This window comes from Carassius gibelio, chromosome B21 (assembly GCF_023724105.1).
Source record: "Carassius gibelio isolate Cgi1373 ecotype wild population from Czech Republic chromosome B21, carGib1.2-hapl.c, whole genome shotgun sequence".
In the NCBI taxonomy this organism is placed as follows: domain Eukaryota; kingdom Metazoa; phylum Chordata; class Actinopteri; order Cypriniformes; family Cyprinidae; genus Carassius; species Carassius gibelio.
The window spans coordinates 17975162-17988856 of record NC_068416.1 but is presented as its reverse complement, the minus strand read 5'-3'; the positions used below and the strand labels follow the sequence as shown (position 1 = coordinate 17988856).

At 38.5% G+C, this 13695-nt stretch overlaps 4 protein-coding genes across 4 annotated transcripts in view; 1 reads left to right on the top strand and 3 right to left on the bottom strand.

The window, feature by feature from the left end:
- The first annotated feature begins 1774 nt into the window (after nucleotides 1–1774).
- Nucleotides 1775–3232, top strand: LOC127986689 (growth arrest and DNA damage-inducible protein GADD45 gamma-like). Its single transcript, XM_052589022.1, has 3 exons — nucleotides 1775–1967; nucleotides 2079–2286; nucleotides 2393–3232. Exons 1-3 carry the CDS (start codon nucleotides 1825–1827, stop codon nucleotides 2504–2506), a joined length of 465 nt encoding a protein of 154 aa, XP_052444982.1. The 5' UTR covers nucleotides 1775–1824; the 3' UTR covers nucleotides 2507–3232.
- An 811-nt stretch (nucleotides 3233–4043) lies between these two features.
- LOC127986667 (serine/threonine-protein kinase NIM1-like) lies at nucleotides 4044–7903 on the bottom strand. Its single transcript, XM_052588997.1, has 5 exons — nucleotides 7376–7903; nucleotides 6981–7309; nucleotides 6246–6539; nucleotides 5841–6109; nucleotides 4044–5250 (listed from the first exon to the last, which is right to left on the bottom strand). Exons 3-5 carry the CDS (start codon nucleotides 6520–6522, stop codon nucleotides 4495–4497), a joined length of 1302 nt encoding a protein of 433 aa, XP_052444957.1. The 5' UTR covers nucleotides 6523–6539; nucleotides 6981–7309; nucleotides 7376–7903; the 3' UTR covers nucleotides 4044–4494.
- Nucleotides 7904–8432: 529 nt separating this feature from the next.
- Nucleotides 8433–10533, bottom strand: LOC127986682 (coiled-coil domain-containing protein 152). The gene is made up of 8 exons (XM_052589015.1): nucleotides 10291–10533; nucleotides 10028–10133; nucleotides 9707–9775; nucleotides 9549–9613; nucleotides 9346–9448; nucleotides 9084–9211; nucleotides 8862–8957; nucleotides 8433–8748 (listed from the first exon to the last, which is right to left on the bottom strand). The coding sequence occupies exons 1-8, from the start codon at nucleotides 10351–10353 to the stop codon at nucleotides 8623–8625; spliced, it is 756 nt and encodes a 251-aa protein (XP_052444975.1). The 5' UTR covers nucleotides 10354–10533; the 3' UTR covers nucleotides 8433–8622.
- A 65-nt stretch (nucleotides 10534–10598) lies between these two features.
- LOC127986659 (growth hormone receptor) overlaps nucleotides 10599–13695 on the bottom strand; it is a 9517-nt gene continuing 6420 nt past the window's right edge. The window contains exons 5-9 of the mRNA XM_052588990.1: nucleotides 13477–13661; nucleotides 13075–13216; nucleotides 12892–12982; nucleotides 12446–12515; nucleotides 10599–12358 (exon numbers count right to left, since the gene is read on the bottom strand). Of these exons, the coding sequence (XP_052444950.1) occupies nucleotides 11516–12358; nucleotides 12446–12515; nucleotides 12892–12982; nucleotides 13075–13216; nucleotides 13477–13661 (1331 nt within the window). The 3' untranslated portion in view covers nucleotides 10599–11515. The remainder of the gene's footprint in view (nucleotides 12359–12445; nucleotides 12516–12891; nucleotides 12983–13074; nucleotides 13217–13476; nucleotides 13662–13695) is intronic.

Genomic DNA, 13695 nt, shown 5'->3' with positions numbered 1-13695 from the left:
CCACATCAGACCTTCCTGAAACGATGCAGCTGACATTGTGGTAAGGTGTACTCTCAATCTGAGGTGAAAGTGGCCTGTGCAATGTATAACTTAGATTTTTATAGATTTTTGAATACAGAGATGCAGCATCCTATTTATTAGATTTGGGAGGCTCTTATTTTGTAATTCCACATCAGACCGTCCTGAAACAATGCAGCTGACATTGTGGCAAGGTGTACTCTCAATTTGAGGTGAAAGTGGCCTGTGCAATCTATAACTTTATTTTTTATAAAATTTCTAATTTAGAGATGCAGCATCTCATTTATGAGATTTGAGAGGCTCTTATTTTGTAATTCCACATCAGACCGTCCATATACGATGCAGCTGACATTGTGGTAAGGTGTACTCTCAATCTGAGGTGAAAGTGGCCTGTGCAATGTATAACTTTAATTTTTATAGATTTTTTTATATAGAGATGTAGCATCTCATTTATTATATTTGGGGGGCTCTTATTTTGTAATTACACATCAGACAGTCCTGAAACGATGCAGCTGACATTGTGGCAAGGTGTACTCTCAATCTGAGGTGAAAGTGTCCTGTGCAATCCATAACTTTTTTAAATGTATCATTTTGAAAGTAGAGATGAAGCAGCTTGTTTATGAGATCTGGGAGGCTCTTATTTTGTAATTCCACATCAGACCTTCCTGAAACGATGCAGCTGACATTGTGGTAAGGTGTACTCTCAATCTGAGGTGAAAGTGGCCTGTGCAATGTATAACTTTAATTTTTATAGATTTTTTTATATAGAGATGTAGCATCTCATTTATTATATTTGGGGGGCTCTTATCTTGTAATTACACATCAGACTGTCCTGAAACGATGCAGCTGACATTGTGGCAAGGTGTACTCTCAAGCTGAGGTGAAAGTTTCCTGTGCAATCCATAACGTTTTTAAATATATAATTTTGAAAGTAGAGATGAAGCAGCTTGTTTATGAGATTTGGGAAGCTCTTATTTTGTAATTCCACATCAGACCGTCCTGAAACGGTGCATCTGACATTGTGGCAAGGTGTACTCTCAATCTGAGGTGAAAGTGGCCTGTGCAATCTATAACTTAGATTTTTATAGATTTTTGAAAATAGAGATGCAGCATCCCATTTATGAGATTTGGGAGGCTCTTATTTTGTAATTCCACATCAGACCGTCCTGAAACGATGCATCTGACATCGTGGCAAGGTGTACTCTCAATCTGAGGTGAAAGTGGCCTGTGCAATCTATAACTTCAATTTTTATAGATTTTTTAAAGTAGATGCAGCAGCATGCAGCTGACACTGTACTTTCTGTCTGTGCATTCTAGAACTTTTATTTTTATAGCTTTTCGAATGTAGAGATGCAACAAGCATATATTATTGTTCTTATTTTGTAATATGAGTATTAGAGGGTTTTTATTTTGGTATTCAGCATCAGACAGTAACGGACTGTGTGTTGGGGGAAAAAAGTAGCGTTCGCTGGAAGAGCACTCCATTCAGATCAGTTCTCTGATGGTGTTACCGTAATACGTAGTTTATACGCGACCCTCGAAATAACGTGGCGGCTAGATTGACCGTGCTTTTCTACTTGGCGGCTGGCTTGACCGCAGTTCAATACGCCACGAGCCAGAGTGTGACAATAACATTAGCATACCAATACACCATTCAGACGAACCAATCAGAGAACGCTTCTTTCATAGCCACCACGAGCCGGAGAGTATAAAACCAGCGAGCCCACGCCGAAAGAGCACCAATCCCCTCGAATTACATCCATCTTCGGTTCTGCTAGCGACTCCTTGTGGAATTACAGCATCATCATGACTCTTGAAGAAGTTCTCATCCAGAAGCCCAGCGAGAGGGCTCAGTGCACTGGAAAAGCACTGGAAGAAGTTTTGGGTTCTGCCAAAGCAAACGACTGCCTTACCATTGGCGTTTACGAGTCTGCCAAAGTTATGAATGTGTGAGTATGCTGTCTATTGTTTTTTCCTTCATGCAGCATCTTTAATTACGCGATTCGATTGGTTTAGTAGTACAAGTTGTGCTATTAATTTGCCTTTTTCTTGTATTTCAGTGACCCAGACTGCGTGTCTTTCTGCGTCCTGGCGATGGATGAGGAGTTTGAGTGCGACATCGCTCTCCAAATCCACTTCACTCTCATCCAAGCCTTCTGTTTCGACAACGACATCAGCATCGTTAGAGTGAATGACATGCAGCGTCTTTCTGAGATTGTTGGTGACAGTGCTGAACAATTTGAGGATGCTCACTGCGTGCTTATCACGGTATGTATGCGCAAAATAATATTGTTTACACTCATTAGCAAAATCAGAAACTATGCGTTTGCAACGTTTATGGTGCCATGCTAAACTTGCATTTTCTTCATCACAGAACCCAGCTGAGGACTCATGGGAGGATCCAGCTCTGGAGAAGCTTCATCTGTTCTGTGAAGAAAGTCGCAGCTATAACGAGTGGGTTCCTGAGATCACTCTGCCCGAGCGTTGATCTGGAGCTTTACTCTGTTGAGATGCTGTAAACCTTGAGGAATACTCGACTCATCCTTCGAAGCAAGGATGCTGATGTTTCCACATCCCTGGATGCTCCTGAGGAGGCTGAACCATCCAGGCAGCGCGAGGCAGGTCCGAGTGGCCCTCGCGGTTCTACGTCGTTCCTCGTCCCGTCCATGCCAAGATGATCCTCATTCTTTATGTGAACGAGGTCAGGTATGCCACGAGAGCGACACCATGGCCCTCATTCTTTGTGCGGATGAGGTTTGGAGAGAAAGGAGAAGCGAGGTTTGCCTCTGTTCCACAGAGCAAATATCGCATGCGTTGGACACGCAGAGGACGCAGCGGTGCGTCGAAGCAACGTTTTTAAAAATGGACTTTAACATCTCAGACGTTTTTAAAAATGGAATTGCTGCACGATATAACGTACTTTATTGTCGGCAATGTGCTTTCCACTTTCCAGAATTGTCTTATTCTCTAAAGGTTTCACTTTAGAAATATAAAAATGACATAAAATGGGTGAAAAAAAAGAGAGAGAGAAAAAAAAAACTAACTCAAAAATCTCTAAAGGTTTCACTTTAGAAATATTTATATGACAAAAAAGAAGGAAAAAAACGAACTTAAAAATCTCTAAAGGTTTCACTTTAGAAATATTTGATATAAAATGTAAAAAAAAGTAATTAAATGTTGTTTGACTTTGCATTACAACTTTTGCATTGTATAAATTATGTAATAATGCATAAAAACAATAAATGTATTAAATGAACAATTTTGTCATGTGTTTACTCTTCAGCAGATGTCAAAATCACATTACATTCTTAACACATTCACACACTGGTAGCCTATGTCATGGATATATTTAGGCTGTATTTCGAGAATGAAAATGAGGCTGGGGGATTTATGTTCAGTAAGTTGTGTTGTTTTAGAACTTGTAGCATACTTGTTTAGCTGACACATTGCAAAATGCATACATTTCCTAATGAAAAACTCAAAAAACGTGTATATATATCTCGAACTCGCTACGCGCCTGTCCTTCAGCCTAATTTTTATTCTCTAAACATAAAATGATGTCTATAGTGAATAATGGCCTTTCCTAAAGTTTTCATTCTGAAGTAACTCTGGATTGGGGGCAGCATATAGTGTCAGCTGCCATCTGCAGCCGCTGGTGATCTACATGTGTATAGCCACAGCACAATAGTAGTGTGCTGTCCCGTTAAATTGGGGGCCCCAGCACAAGGAACTCATTGTTACCTCGGCAGATGTCTGAGCCATGACGCTACTCCATCTGCCAAGCAGCGCAGATGGGAGGTGAAGGCAGTGTCACGGGGTGAGTGTTGGGCTGGCATTCGTATGGCTCCCTGTCAGTTGCTGTATTGTTTACAAAGCACCCATGGCTTCTGGACGGATTGCTGCAGCTCTCAGCACTGAGAGAGGGGCTTCAGTGAAAGCGCAGAGAGTCTGTAAACTGAACACGTAGGCCTAGGACTACTTAGTGAAGATTTGTACACAAAAATGGAAAGTAGTAAAAGCAGACAAATGTTATAAAATTTTATTTGCAAAAATTTTTTAAAAAAGCTGGCTGACTGAAACATAAACATTATAAGTTAAGCCACTGACAATTAAGTTAAAATTTATGCAAGTAGTTACTGAAAGGGAACTTTTTTAAAAGTACTGTTTAATTTAATAAGAATTAACATAGTTTCTCAGTGATTTGGTCTATTAATAATAAAATGCCACAACTCCAACAGTATTAGGCTGATTACATGGTTTATTTGCCCAGATATGAAAACTTTCTTCACGTATTAACCCTCTTCCTGTCCAAAATATGTACCTTCTCTATTCTGTGAAACACAATAAGAAGATATTTTGAAATGCCATTTTGAACATATACAATTAAAGTCAATGGGCTCCGGTATTGTTTTGGACCCGATTGACTTTCATTGTAGTATGGATAAAAAGACTGAATAAAAGGGATGAACTTAGCCTTTAAGAGAGCACACACAATTTCGAAGAGTGCCGTAGGTTCCTATAGGCACGGAGACTGTCTCTTTTAGGATCTTTGACGACTCCACTGATTATAGGCACAGACTCAGCTCCATTGTTTCTTTTAACTCTGTGCAGTAGTATGCGGTAAACCCCTGTAAAAGGACTGCGGATGCGCTTTCCTTGGTTATTGAGAATATGTTCCTGAGTGACTCCCAGTTTTTCCAGGATACCTTTTACCTCTTTCAGGTCTCTGTCTAACTCCGCTGGGCTGGCCTCTATTAGATGGACAGGGTTGAGCTGGTATAAGGGAGGAATAGGCCGGAAGAGTTCCACCGGCAGCAGCCACTCGCAGCCCAGCATCTGGTCCAGTGCACATCGCTCCAAAGGCTCTGGCTTCAAGATGCCCCTGATCAGCCTCTGACATGGCGCTGATACCCAGGTTGGCAGGACGTAGGCACCCTCCAGCACACTTTGGCGCAACTTAGCCACAGTCTCAGCGCGGAAAGGCAATGTGCCAGTCACCATGAAAAAAAGTAGGATGCCCATTGCCCACACATCCACAGGTGGCCCGATGTAAGACTCATCTTTGAAGAGTTCTGGAGCTGCATAAGGAGGAGAACCACAAAAGGTGTCTAGGGCTTGGTTGCGATTGTTGACCCTCTTGCTGAAGCCAAAATCAGCCACTTTTATGCAGGAATTGGTTGTATAAAGAACATTTTCTGCCTTCAGATCTCGATGGATGATGTTGTTCTCATGCTGAAATGAACATAGATATATAAATAAAAGAAAATGTCATCAATTCAACAGTCATCTAGTTAAACAGATTAAAATTATTTGAGTCAATGACATCCACCATAAATATGGGATTTTTTTTTTTTTTACAAATCTAATTCTAAATGTCATTTTTTTTTTTTTTTGTATGGTTTCAAAAAGCTTTTATACCATATAGGAATAGTATAAACCGTGTATAAATAGTAATAATTCATTTGCAATTTTTTTTTAATTAAAAATAAGCTCTTTAGTGAGACATAAATTGATTTTGTAAATACGGGTAAACTAATGTTTTTAAAAATTTACTTTTTTCTTTTTTAGGTTTTGAACTTTATAAAACTAAAATATAATTTAATGCAGAAATTTGCTCTTAATAGAAGAGGTCTATTCAACCAAGCATTGCATTTATATGTGTTTTTGAATGAATAGATCTATTTAATTTATTAATTTAATAATGAGCATCATGTCATTGACCCATTTCACAATTTTACTATACTTACTATGACTTACTATTAGTGTGTTTTTTAGATTTAAACAAAAAAGAAGTGCTATATTGTTGATATAGAAGGTCTAACCATGTATTTGACTGCTGACAGGATTTGGGCGAATACAATCTTGCTCTCTTGGTCAGAAAGTTTTCCTCCTGTGCTGATTCTGGTGTGGAGGTCTCCTCCTCCAGCAAACTCCAGAACCAGGTACAACCGACTTGGCGTCTCTAACACCTCATAGAGTTGCAGTAAGTTTGGATGATACAAGCTCTCCATGTTGGAGATCTCTCGGGACAGCATCCGCTGAGTCTGCAGATCGAGCCTCATCTTATCCATGATCTTAATGGCCACCTTGTCTACAGGACATGCATGTGGAATAAAATCAGGATGAGGTCATTACACATTAATCCTGTTACTCTCTTAAATCTGACCTAGACTCAATAAATCAAGTGTTTATTCAAAACCAGTTAGATTATGAAAAATTTCTTTTACCTTTGGTGAGTGCATGGATGGCCAGTTTGACCTTCGAAAAGTTGCCACAGCCGATCTGACCACGGACTTTATAGAATCCCACCCTTCTGCCCACCGTCAGTTCTTTTATGGTATCTTCATCATTGCACATTTCCAGCGTTAACTTCTCCAGGGGTGTCGGGCGCTTGGAAGGGTCTCCATCCTCTTCCGTCTCTGACCCACATTCCGAGCTGTCTGTCACAGTGTAAATGTTGTGCCGATGCACCTGTGGCAACACCTGACTTGCCTTTGCAGGCATTTTTCAACTGCTTAAGGCTGAACAACAAAGATAAATAATATTTACAATATTGCAATATTCATATGTACATCAATTAATTTAAAGCATATGCATTGCATGACAACAGTGAAAATATCTTATATTCTTGTTCTTGACTGAGAAACAACTCCATAATAAGGAATAGTTCTGTCATCAACATCAGTTTCAATGGAAGGCTATGGCTACTGGCATTTGTGTTTAACAGTAGAAGAAAACTCATTCAAGGTTGGAACAACTTGACATATTTGGGTCATCTAACCATTTCAAATCTTATTAAGCAACAACCCGTATGGACACTAATCCCATAAATAAACAGTTTTTATTTACAATTATTAATCATTAAAACTATCTGTTTATTGTAAAAGTTAACAAGCATGTTGACTGAACTTTGATGCGAAATATATACATAACATTATCATATGTAAATTAAATGATCTTACCGCTGTGCTCTTGTAGTAGGCCAATGCATGGCTGCTTTTCTTTTTTATAAGATTAGAAGTCAACGAATATGTCCACACGTTCATATCTTTTAAGTTTTATGTTCCAAAGAATGAACGATAATATTTAGCTTCTTTTATAAATAAAAAAGTTAGGTTCTTGTTAAGGTCACATTTAGACATAAGTTAGGTTCTTGTTAAGGTCACATTTAGACATAAGATCAATTTATCTGTCCTGTTCTGTAACTGCATGAATAAAAAGCCTTGATGTGGTTTCTCCTGGATAGTCTTCCTGTCTCCAGGGAAGTCTTCAGCTCTCTCCGTCCAGGACTCTGTCAGAGTTAAAGAGAACATGCTAGTATCATGTTTCCTAATCTGCCAGCTTTATTTAGAGTTACCTTAATCCCCCCCGCTGTCCTAGACGATGCCTGTGAAGAACAAAAGCCAAGAGCCGAAAGCAAAGGAGGGTGAATGACCAGCAAACATGTGCACCACTGATTCTTTTGAAACACTCGTGGGAGATATTGTCATGTTTGATCTGGTGGGATACAGTCATACAGGAGGTCAGAAGAAAACCTTTTAGACATGATCGTCAGTGATCTTAATGAGGCTGATCTCTGACTACAACGTAGGATCAGACGTTATGTAACCGCTTTACTAATGAGATTACTGCAGGACCTCCATGACACATAAAGGGGTTTGGCTGATATGATTATTACTCGTCCGTCAACCTCTCAATGTGAATGATGAGGCCTTACATTCTCCATGTGCCAGATGCTGTTTTATCAGTTCATAATATCTGCTTTTATATTTGTTAAAATACATCCTAATGTTCAGGGTTGTTATCATTAACTAAAACTATTAAACATGTTTTTGTTAATTGAAATAAATCTGATATTTTTTTTTTTATCTAACAAGTATTATAACCTAAAATAAATATAACCTAAAACTGAACTGAAAAGCTGAAAAAAATACATAATAACAAAAAATAACAAAAGCACACAGAATTACCCAAATTAAAAGGAAAACAAAAATTGTAAATATTGATAAGGACTATAATAAACTAAATCATATTACTAAAATAGCACCGATAATGTTGCATGCAATAATGTTTGCATGGAATAAATTATTTTGAATACATTGTTGTAACTATTAAGCTGCTGAATAATTTAAACTGTACTTTAACATTAATTAATTTCATTGGTCCAATTTCTCTGAATGAACCAGCATTTTCTAAGTATTTGATGTCATGAGAGTGTATTGTGAGCATGTGCATGTGTGTGTTATTGAAGAAGGCACCGAATTACCAGCCGTCTCTACTGATGAGATTACAAGCTTTATCTGGAAAATGTGATTGTGTTTACAGGTGTCCAATGCAAAAGCACACGAGCCGTAATCTCCTAGAAGTCCATGTCACCTGCCATATCCTTCCTCTCTGAATGACCTCTCATATAGCACAGTCTTCAGATGTTCATTTATTATAGTGTAAAGGCAATAAACACTTACACTGGAATTAAGAACACAACAGAACTTGACTGAAAAATATTTAGAACATATTCTGAGGGAAATGTGTTTTCAAATAAATCCATGTGTCAAACAGTTGGACGAAGGCCCTCACGTATCAACGGTCAGATCAAAATAGGTCTCAGATTTTCCTCCTCTTCAGACGAGAGTCCATCAATCCGTGAAGGCTCTGCTGTTCCAGCTCTCTCACCCTCTGACGCAGAACCTCAATCTCTTTGTTTTTCTCCTCCTGAATGAACTGGAGCTTCTGGAGACAAACAGAATGATTCAATACAGAGAGAGAAATAAAGGTGTGATCAGAAACCCTGCTTTCCTTGATGTCACGAGGTGTTTTGAATCGAATGCTGCTGTATGACTCACTCTTTTAAATATATTCTGTGGATGAGGAGCAGATGCTTGTGTCTGTGGCTGACTCTTTATGGACATGCTCTGGGCCCTTGCAAGCTTAGCACCAAACTGCAAAGAAAAAAAAAGAACAACAGTATTAAGACAAATTATGTTTTGACCTAACATTTAGTGCATTGAAAGTTATTACATTTTAATTTATTTACAAAACAACTAGATTAACCAATTCAATTCTACCTCCATTTGAAGTTTAATGATTTGGCTTTGGTTTTCTTTCTCCTTCTCTCTCATCTGCCTTCTCATCTCCTCCAAAGCACATTCATATCTTTCATGAGCCACTCTTAGTTCTGTATCTTTAGCATCCACTTTGAAAAAAAAAATTGAAATGTTTTCTTTTTAAATGTGTAATAATGCAAAATGTTTAACAGCATCTGATGGCTGTCTCGTCGGTTTTATTCCTGTTGATAAGGGTGGTAAAAGTATTGCAATTTTTCCTCACGTTTCCTTTGTGTTTCTTTATCACAGTCTTCTAACTCCCTCTGGTGTTGATCTTGTAGGGCTTTCATCTCAGCTGCCATCCTCTGAAGCCGAGTATTGCTTTCCTAGAGCCACACAGGGGCAGAATCGAGCACAGACACTCAAAACTTCTGATATTGTATGCTTATGCCATCAGTACTATATCTGACTATATTCCAATCTTACCTTTAATTGAGCTTCGTTTTCTTTTTTCATCTGAAGAGCTGCATTTTTCAGACTTTCATTTTCAACTAGACGAAGTTGTGATTATTTGTGAATATTTGTTATTTGGAAAGGGAATTCAATTTTAGTAAGCGAAGAGTTCGGGTTAATAATTGCTCTACCTCTGAGGTCGCACTGTTGATGTAAGGTTTGCTGCAGACCTTTGACAGTTTCCAAAAGCCCATCTCTCTCTGTGAAGAAAATAAAGCCATATCGAAAAAAATGGCATTATTATACAGTATACTGTAACAATCAACGAATAACTGTTCTTAACTTCCTCAGTACAAAATACTTTCAAGTATGGGAATAGAAATATAAAACTTAAACACAAATTGTAAAGCGTCAATATTTCTACACCGCTAGATGGCAGCCGAGATTAGTCTGACCCACTTCTGTGGTAAATAACAACTTACCTTGTTCGTTTTACCTCATAATTGTCTTACCTTCAATTAACTGTTTCTCCTTGTTCTGTGAGAATTTTAGAAGTCTGCTGGTCTCGTCCAGCTGTATTTCAAGAGTATTATTTTCCCCTTTCATCTCTGTAATTTTCTTAATCATACAAAACGTTAACGTTAATTGACTAACGTTATTTCAGAACATTAGCGGACTCACGGAGCTTTTGTAACAACACTACTAAGTTACGTTCTTCACAAGGCTAATTTTAATATCTTAAGTATACTCTTAAGTATACATTTAAAGACCTTACATGCTCCAGTTGGATGAAATCTTTGACGAGTTTAGTCAAGTCGACGGCAGTGAGCTTTTTCATGTTGACCAGTTAACAAATGATAAATATCAGATGCTTCTTCTTCGCTTTTAAGATAAATTTAGTAACAATGTAGGTTAATCAGCTTTCTCACACTATATTCAAGGTATGCTTGTTTTCAACATCAACAACTGGAAAGGAGCACGTGGAAAATCCTTGCATTCATTTCTTCGAAATATCAGTCACGTGATCCCTGGGGGTATAATAGCGGGAGTGATAACGTTAGGTGACAGAGTGCAAAACCAGTATCAGAGTTCATTGCTGCCATTTATTTAGAAATACCTCGTATGTACTTAACATATTATAGTCACATTATAGCTTTAAAAACATTCATCTTGCAATGATAAACAATACTGATCCAAGGCTAAAACATCAATTAGTAGACATCAGACAAAAAAAAATTATGTTCTTTTAAATGTTTTTAACTGGTTTTAGATGGTTTTACAGCCTGGCATAGCCAGTGTTTAACAGGAATCCTGTTTAAGTGGCCCAAAACCACTTAAAGACCAATGTCAGTCCAGTAAACCAGTTTTAAGATGTGTGTGTCTCTTTTGAAGCTAAGAAAGCTTGTCATGAAAACAAAATTAACCATATTTTCAACATTGAGGCACAAAAGCCTGTCCATTCTTTTATGGAAGAAATAAATGGCACTCAGGACAAACACCTGTAACAGTTCACATAAACCCCTTTGATTTAAACGTGCACTTTGTTAACACTGAATTTGAAATATATATTAAAGTAGGCACTTCACAGTTTACACCGACACGTAGCTGGTAGTTAGTGCACTGACAACAATACAAACTCACAAAATACAGAGCGGTAATTCAGCAATATAGCTGTTATATAACACATGAAAGCGTAAAATATCAGATGTTATCTTTTTATGACAGTAAACAGCCAGCTAATACACTTCTGCTCCATATTTGCTCAAACGAACCCCTGAAGCTGTAAACCCTCCAAATTAGGAGAATACAGAAAAGACTCCATGGCTTAATACAGCCATTTATTAGCTTGCCAATAGATTTGTTTACAGTCTGTGGTTTCATGATATCTATTCCACTGAAGATCGCTTGGGAACTGGCTTTGTTTCAAAATTCCCTTCTCATAGATCAAGCATCTTGATCGATGTTGGCTAACCATGTCAGATAGCATACTCTACTTTTAGTTAAGGTGTTATGTTGTCGAGTAGGTCAGGAGTCAAGTACCCTTCAGGAGTGGGCAAAGTCTTCACTGCCGCCTTCTGTGGGGCCGTTGGTGTATTTGGTTTCAGGAGGAGACTGTTTTTCCAATCCACGCCATCTACCATGGTGTACTCTGGACTGGTAGGCTTTGCAAGGATGGGAAATGCTGTGGACTGAGTGGACGTAACAGTCTCAGTGCTAAGATTTTTAAGGTCTCTGAATGCAGCGTGTTGTTCTTGACTCTGTAATTGGTCTGTCGGTGGGTTTGGTTTATTGTGGTGGGCACTGATTGTGCTGGCAACAAACTCTGAGGTGTAGCCTTGTTCATCAGGGATCACCACCAACTGTTGGATATCTTTCTCATTATTGTGGTTTTTATCCTTCAGAGCCATCGTTTCTTTCTCTTCAGGAGAAAGTACAACTCCACCATGATGATTGACGTCACTGACCTGTGAGTAAAGACTGTTTGACCAGGTAGTGTCTTGTGGAGAGAAGGCTGCAGGCTGCTGTGGCCCAGTCTGTGCACGTGACAATAGGTGGAAGCCATCGTGGCTGCTGGTTGAAGGATGATGTAGATCCGTTTGATCATGATCAGACAGATCAGGATCACAGCAGCTAGCCCGACCCGAGTCATCATCCCTGAAACTACTGGACATTTGAGGAGAATCAGAAACCGGAGAATCGGCAATAAGAAGCTCCTCCTGGCTCTCATGCGGTTCGTCGAAGTCCACCTCAATGAACTCTACCCATGAATCATTGCTGTACAGTTCTGGCCGCAAGCTAGGGTGAGTGCCTAAGATTGAGGTGAATTCAGTCAGCTGACCTTTCTGTAAAGAAACAACCCAAATATAAAAGCTTTAATTTGTAGAAAATACCCTCAAGAGTTCTACAAAAAAGGATGTAAAGTAAAATACCAGTAAAAGTACAGGGTCAATTCCCTTGATTTTTGGTCCAGGGACTGGCGGCAGGAAAATCACCATTAACCTACAACAGGCCACAGTGAAGTTATTTTTGGTTACATTTCAAAAAGTAAAACTTTCATATATTCTAGATTCATTACATGTAAAGTAAATCATTTCAAAAGTTTTTTGTTTTGTTTTGTTTTCATCTCAAAATATTAGAATATTTGCATTTGAGTTTCATTAAATGACCATTTCTACAGTATACATTCTGGGTATATATATATATATATATATATATATGTGTGTGTGTGTGTGTGTGTGTGTGTGTGTGTATATGCTACAAAGAGGTAGAACATTAAAGAACAGAGGAAACCAATGAGAGGTCAGGAAATCATGGTGTTTATACACAATGCCGACAGATTTCCTTTACACTGGTAAATAATAAAGCAGATACTTACTTTTGTTGACGTGAAACTACAACCAGCATCAAAATAATCATAATACTGATGGCAGCAAAGACCAACACAGCTGTAATAGGAATTCTTGATTCTGAAATTGAAACAGATCATTCAAAACATAATTGAAAAAAAAAAAGTTAATTTCCTAACAAAATCTTTAGACAGGTATATCTTAAATCAGACCTTTGTTAGGAATGAGTATAAAGATTGATTCACTGAAGACACCAAAGTTGTAGCCTCTCATTTTTGACCTGACTCTGACTTCGTATTCAATGTTACTGTGCAGAGCATAGATGTACGCCTCTGTATCTTTGCCATTATTCAGCTGTATAGAGACAAACAAAGATAAGGCACATAATAACACTCCAACCTTGAGGATAATGAGCTCCAAGCGTGGTCTCATTATGGCTGCAAAATCCAGGTCATAATCTTAACCACGGTGAATCAAATGTAATGAGTCATAAGTGTTCTTAGAGAGCACTTTTAATAAAGCTTCAGATGAACATTTGACTTCAAGTCTGTTTCTCATTAGGAGCTTATTAGAAATCTGCTGGTGCTGATTGCACAACGTTGCATGAGACTTACTGAGTTCCACTGGTCTGAACCCTTTTCTCTGTACTGGGTCTCATAAACCAGCGAGATCCATCCTGTCTTCACGTTCTCTGCAGCAGATGGGGGTGGATCCCAGCTCACAACAACGTCATAGATTAAGCCAGCTGAGCCCATGCTCAGAAGAGTCCAGTTCAGTCCTACAGGCGGGTCTGGAAACACTGAGAAAATAATGAACACATGCTTAAACATAGC

What these genes read in the sequence shown, in the direction of transcription:
- LOC127986682 (XM_052589015.1), bottom strand. Translation starts at nt 10,353, where the DNA reads ATGAAAAAGCTCACTGCCGTCGACTTGACTAAACTCGTCAAAGATTTC. An exon ending in TCAACAGTGCGACCTCAGAG is followed by an intron (nt 9,614 to 9,706) that starts GTAGAGCAATTA and finishes AACTTCGTCTAG; the next exon opens with TTGAAAATGAAAGTCTGAAA. An exon ending in TAAAGAAACACAAAGGAAAC is followed by an intron (nt 9,212 to 9,345) that starts GTGAGGAAAAAT and finishes TTTTTTTCAAAG; the next exon opens with TGGATGCTAAAGATACAGAA.
- LOC127986667 (XM_052588997.1), bottom strand. Translation starts at nt 6,522, where the DNA reads ATGCCTGCAAAGGCAAGTCAGGTGTTGCCACAGGTGCATCGGCACAAC. An exon ending in CATCCATGCACTCACCAAAG is followed by an intron (nt 6,110 to 6,245) that starts GTAAAAGAAATT and finishes CATGTCCTGTAG; the next exon opens with ACAAGGTGGCCATTAAGATC. An exon ending in TGTCAGCAGTCAAATACATG is followed by an intron (nt 5,251 to 5,840) that starts GTTAGACCTTCT and finishes TGTTCATTTCAG; the next exon opens with CATGAGAACAACATCATCCA.
- LOC127986689 (XM_052589022.1), top strand. Translation starts at nt 1,825, where the DNA reads ATGACTCTTGAAGAAGTTCTCATCCAGAAGCCCAGCGAGAGGGCTCAG. An exon ending in TCTGCCAAAGTTATGAATGT is followed by an intron (nt 1,968 to 2,078) that starts GTGAGTATGCTG and finishes CTTGTATTTCAG; the next exon opens with TGACCCAGACTGCGTGTCTT. An exon ending in CTCACTGCGTGCTTATCACG is followed by an intron (nt 2,287 to 2,392) that starts GTATGTATGCGC and finishes TCTTCATCACAG; the next exon opens with AACCCAGCTGAGGACTCATG.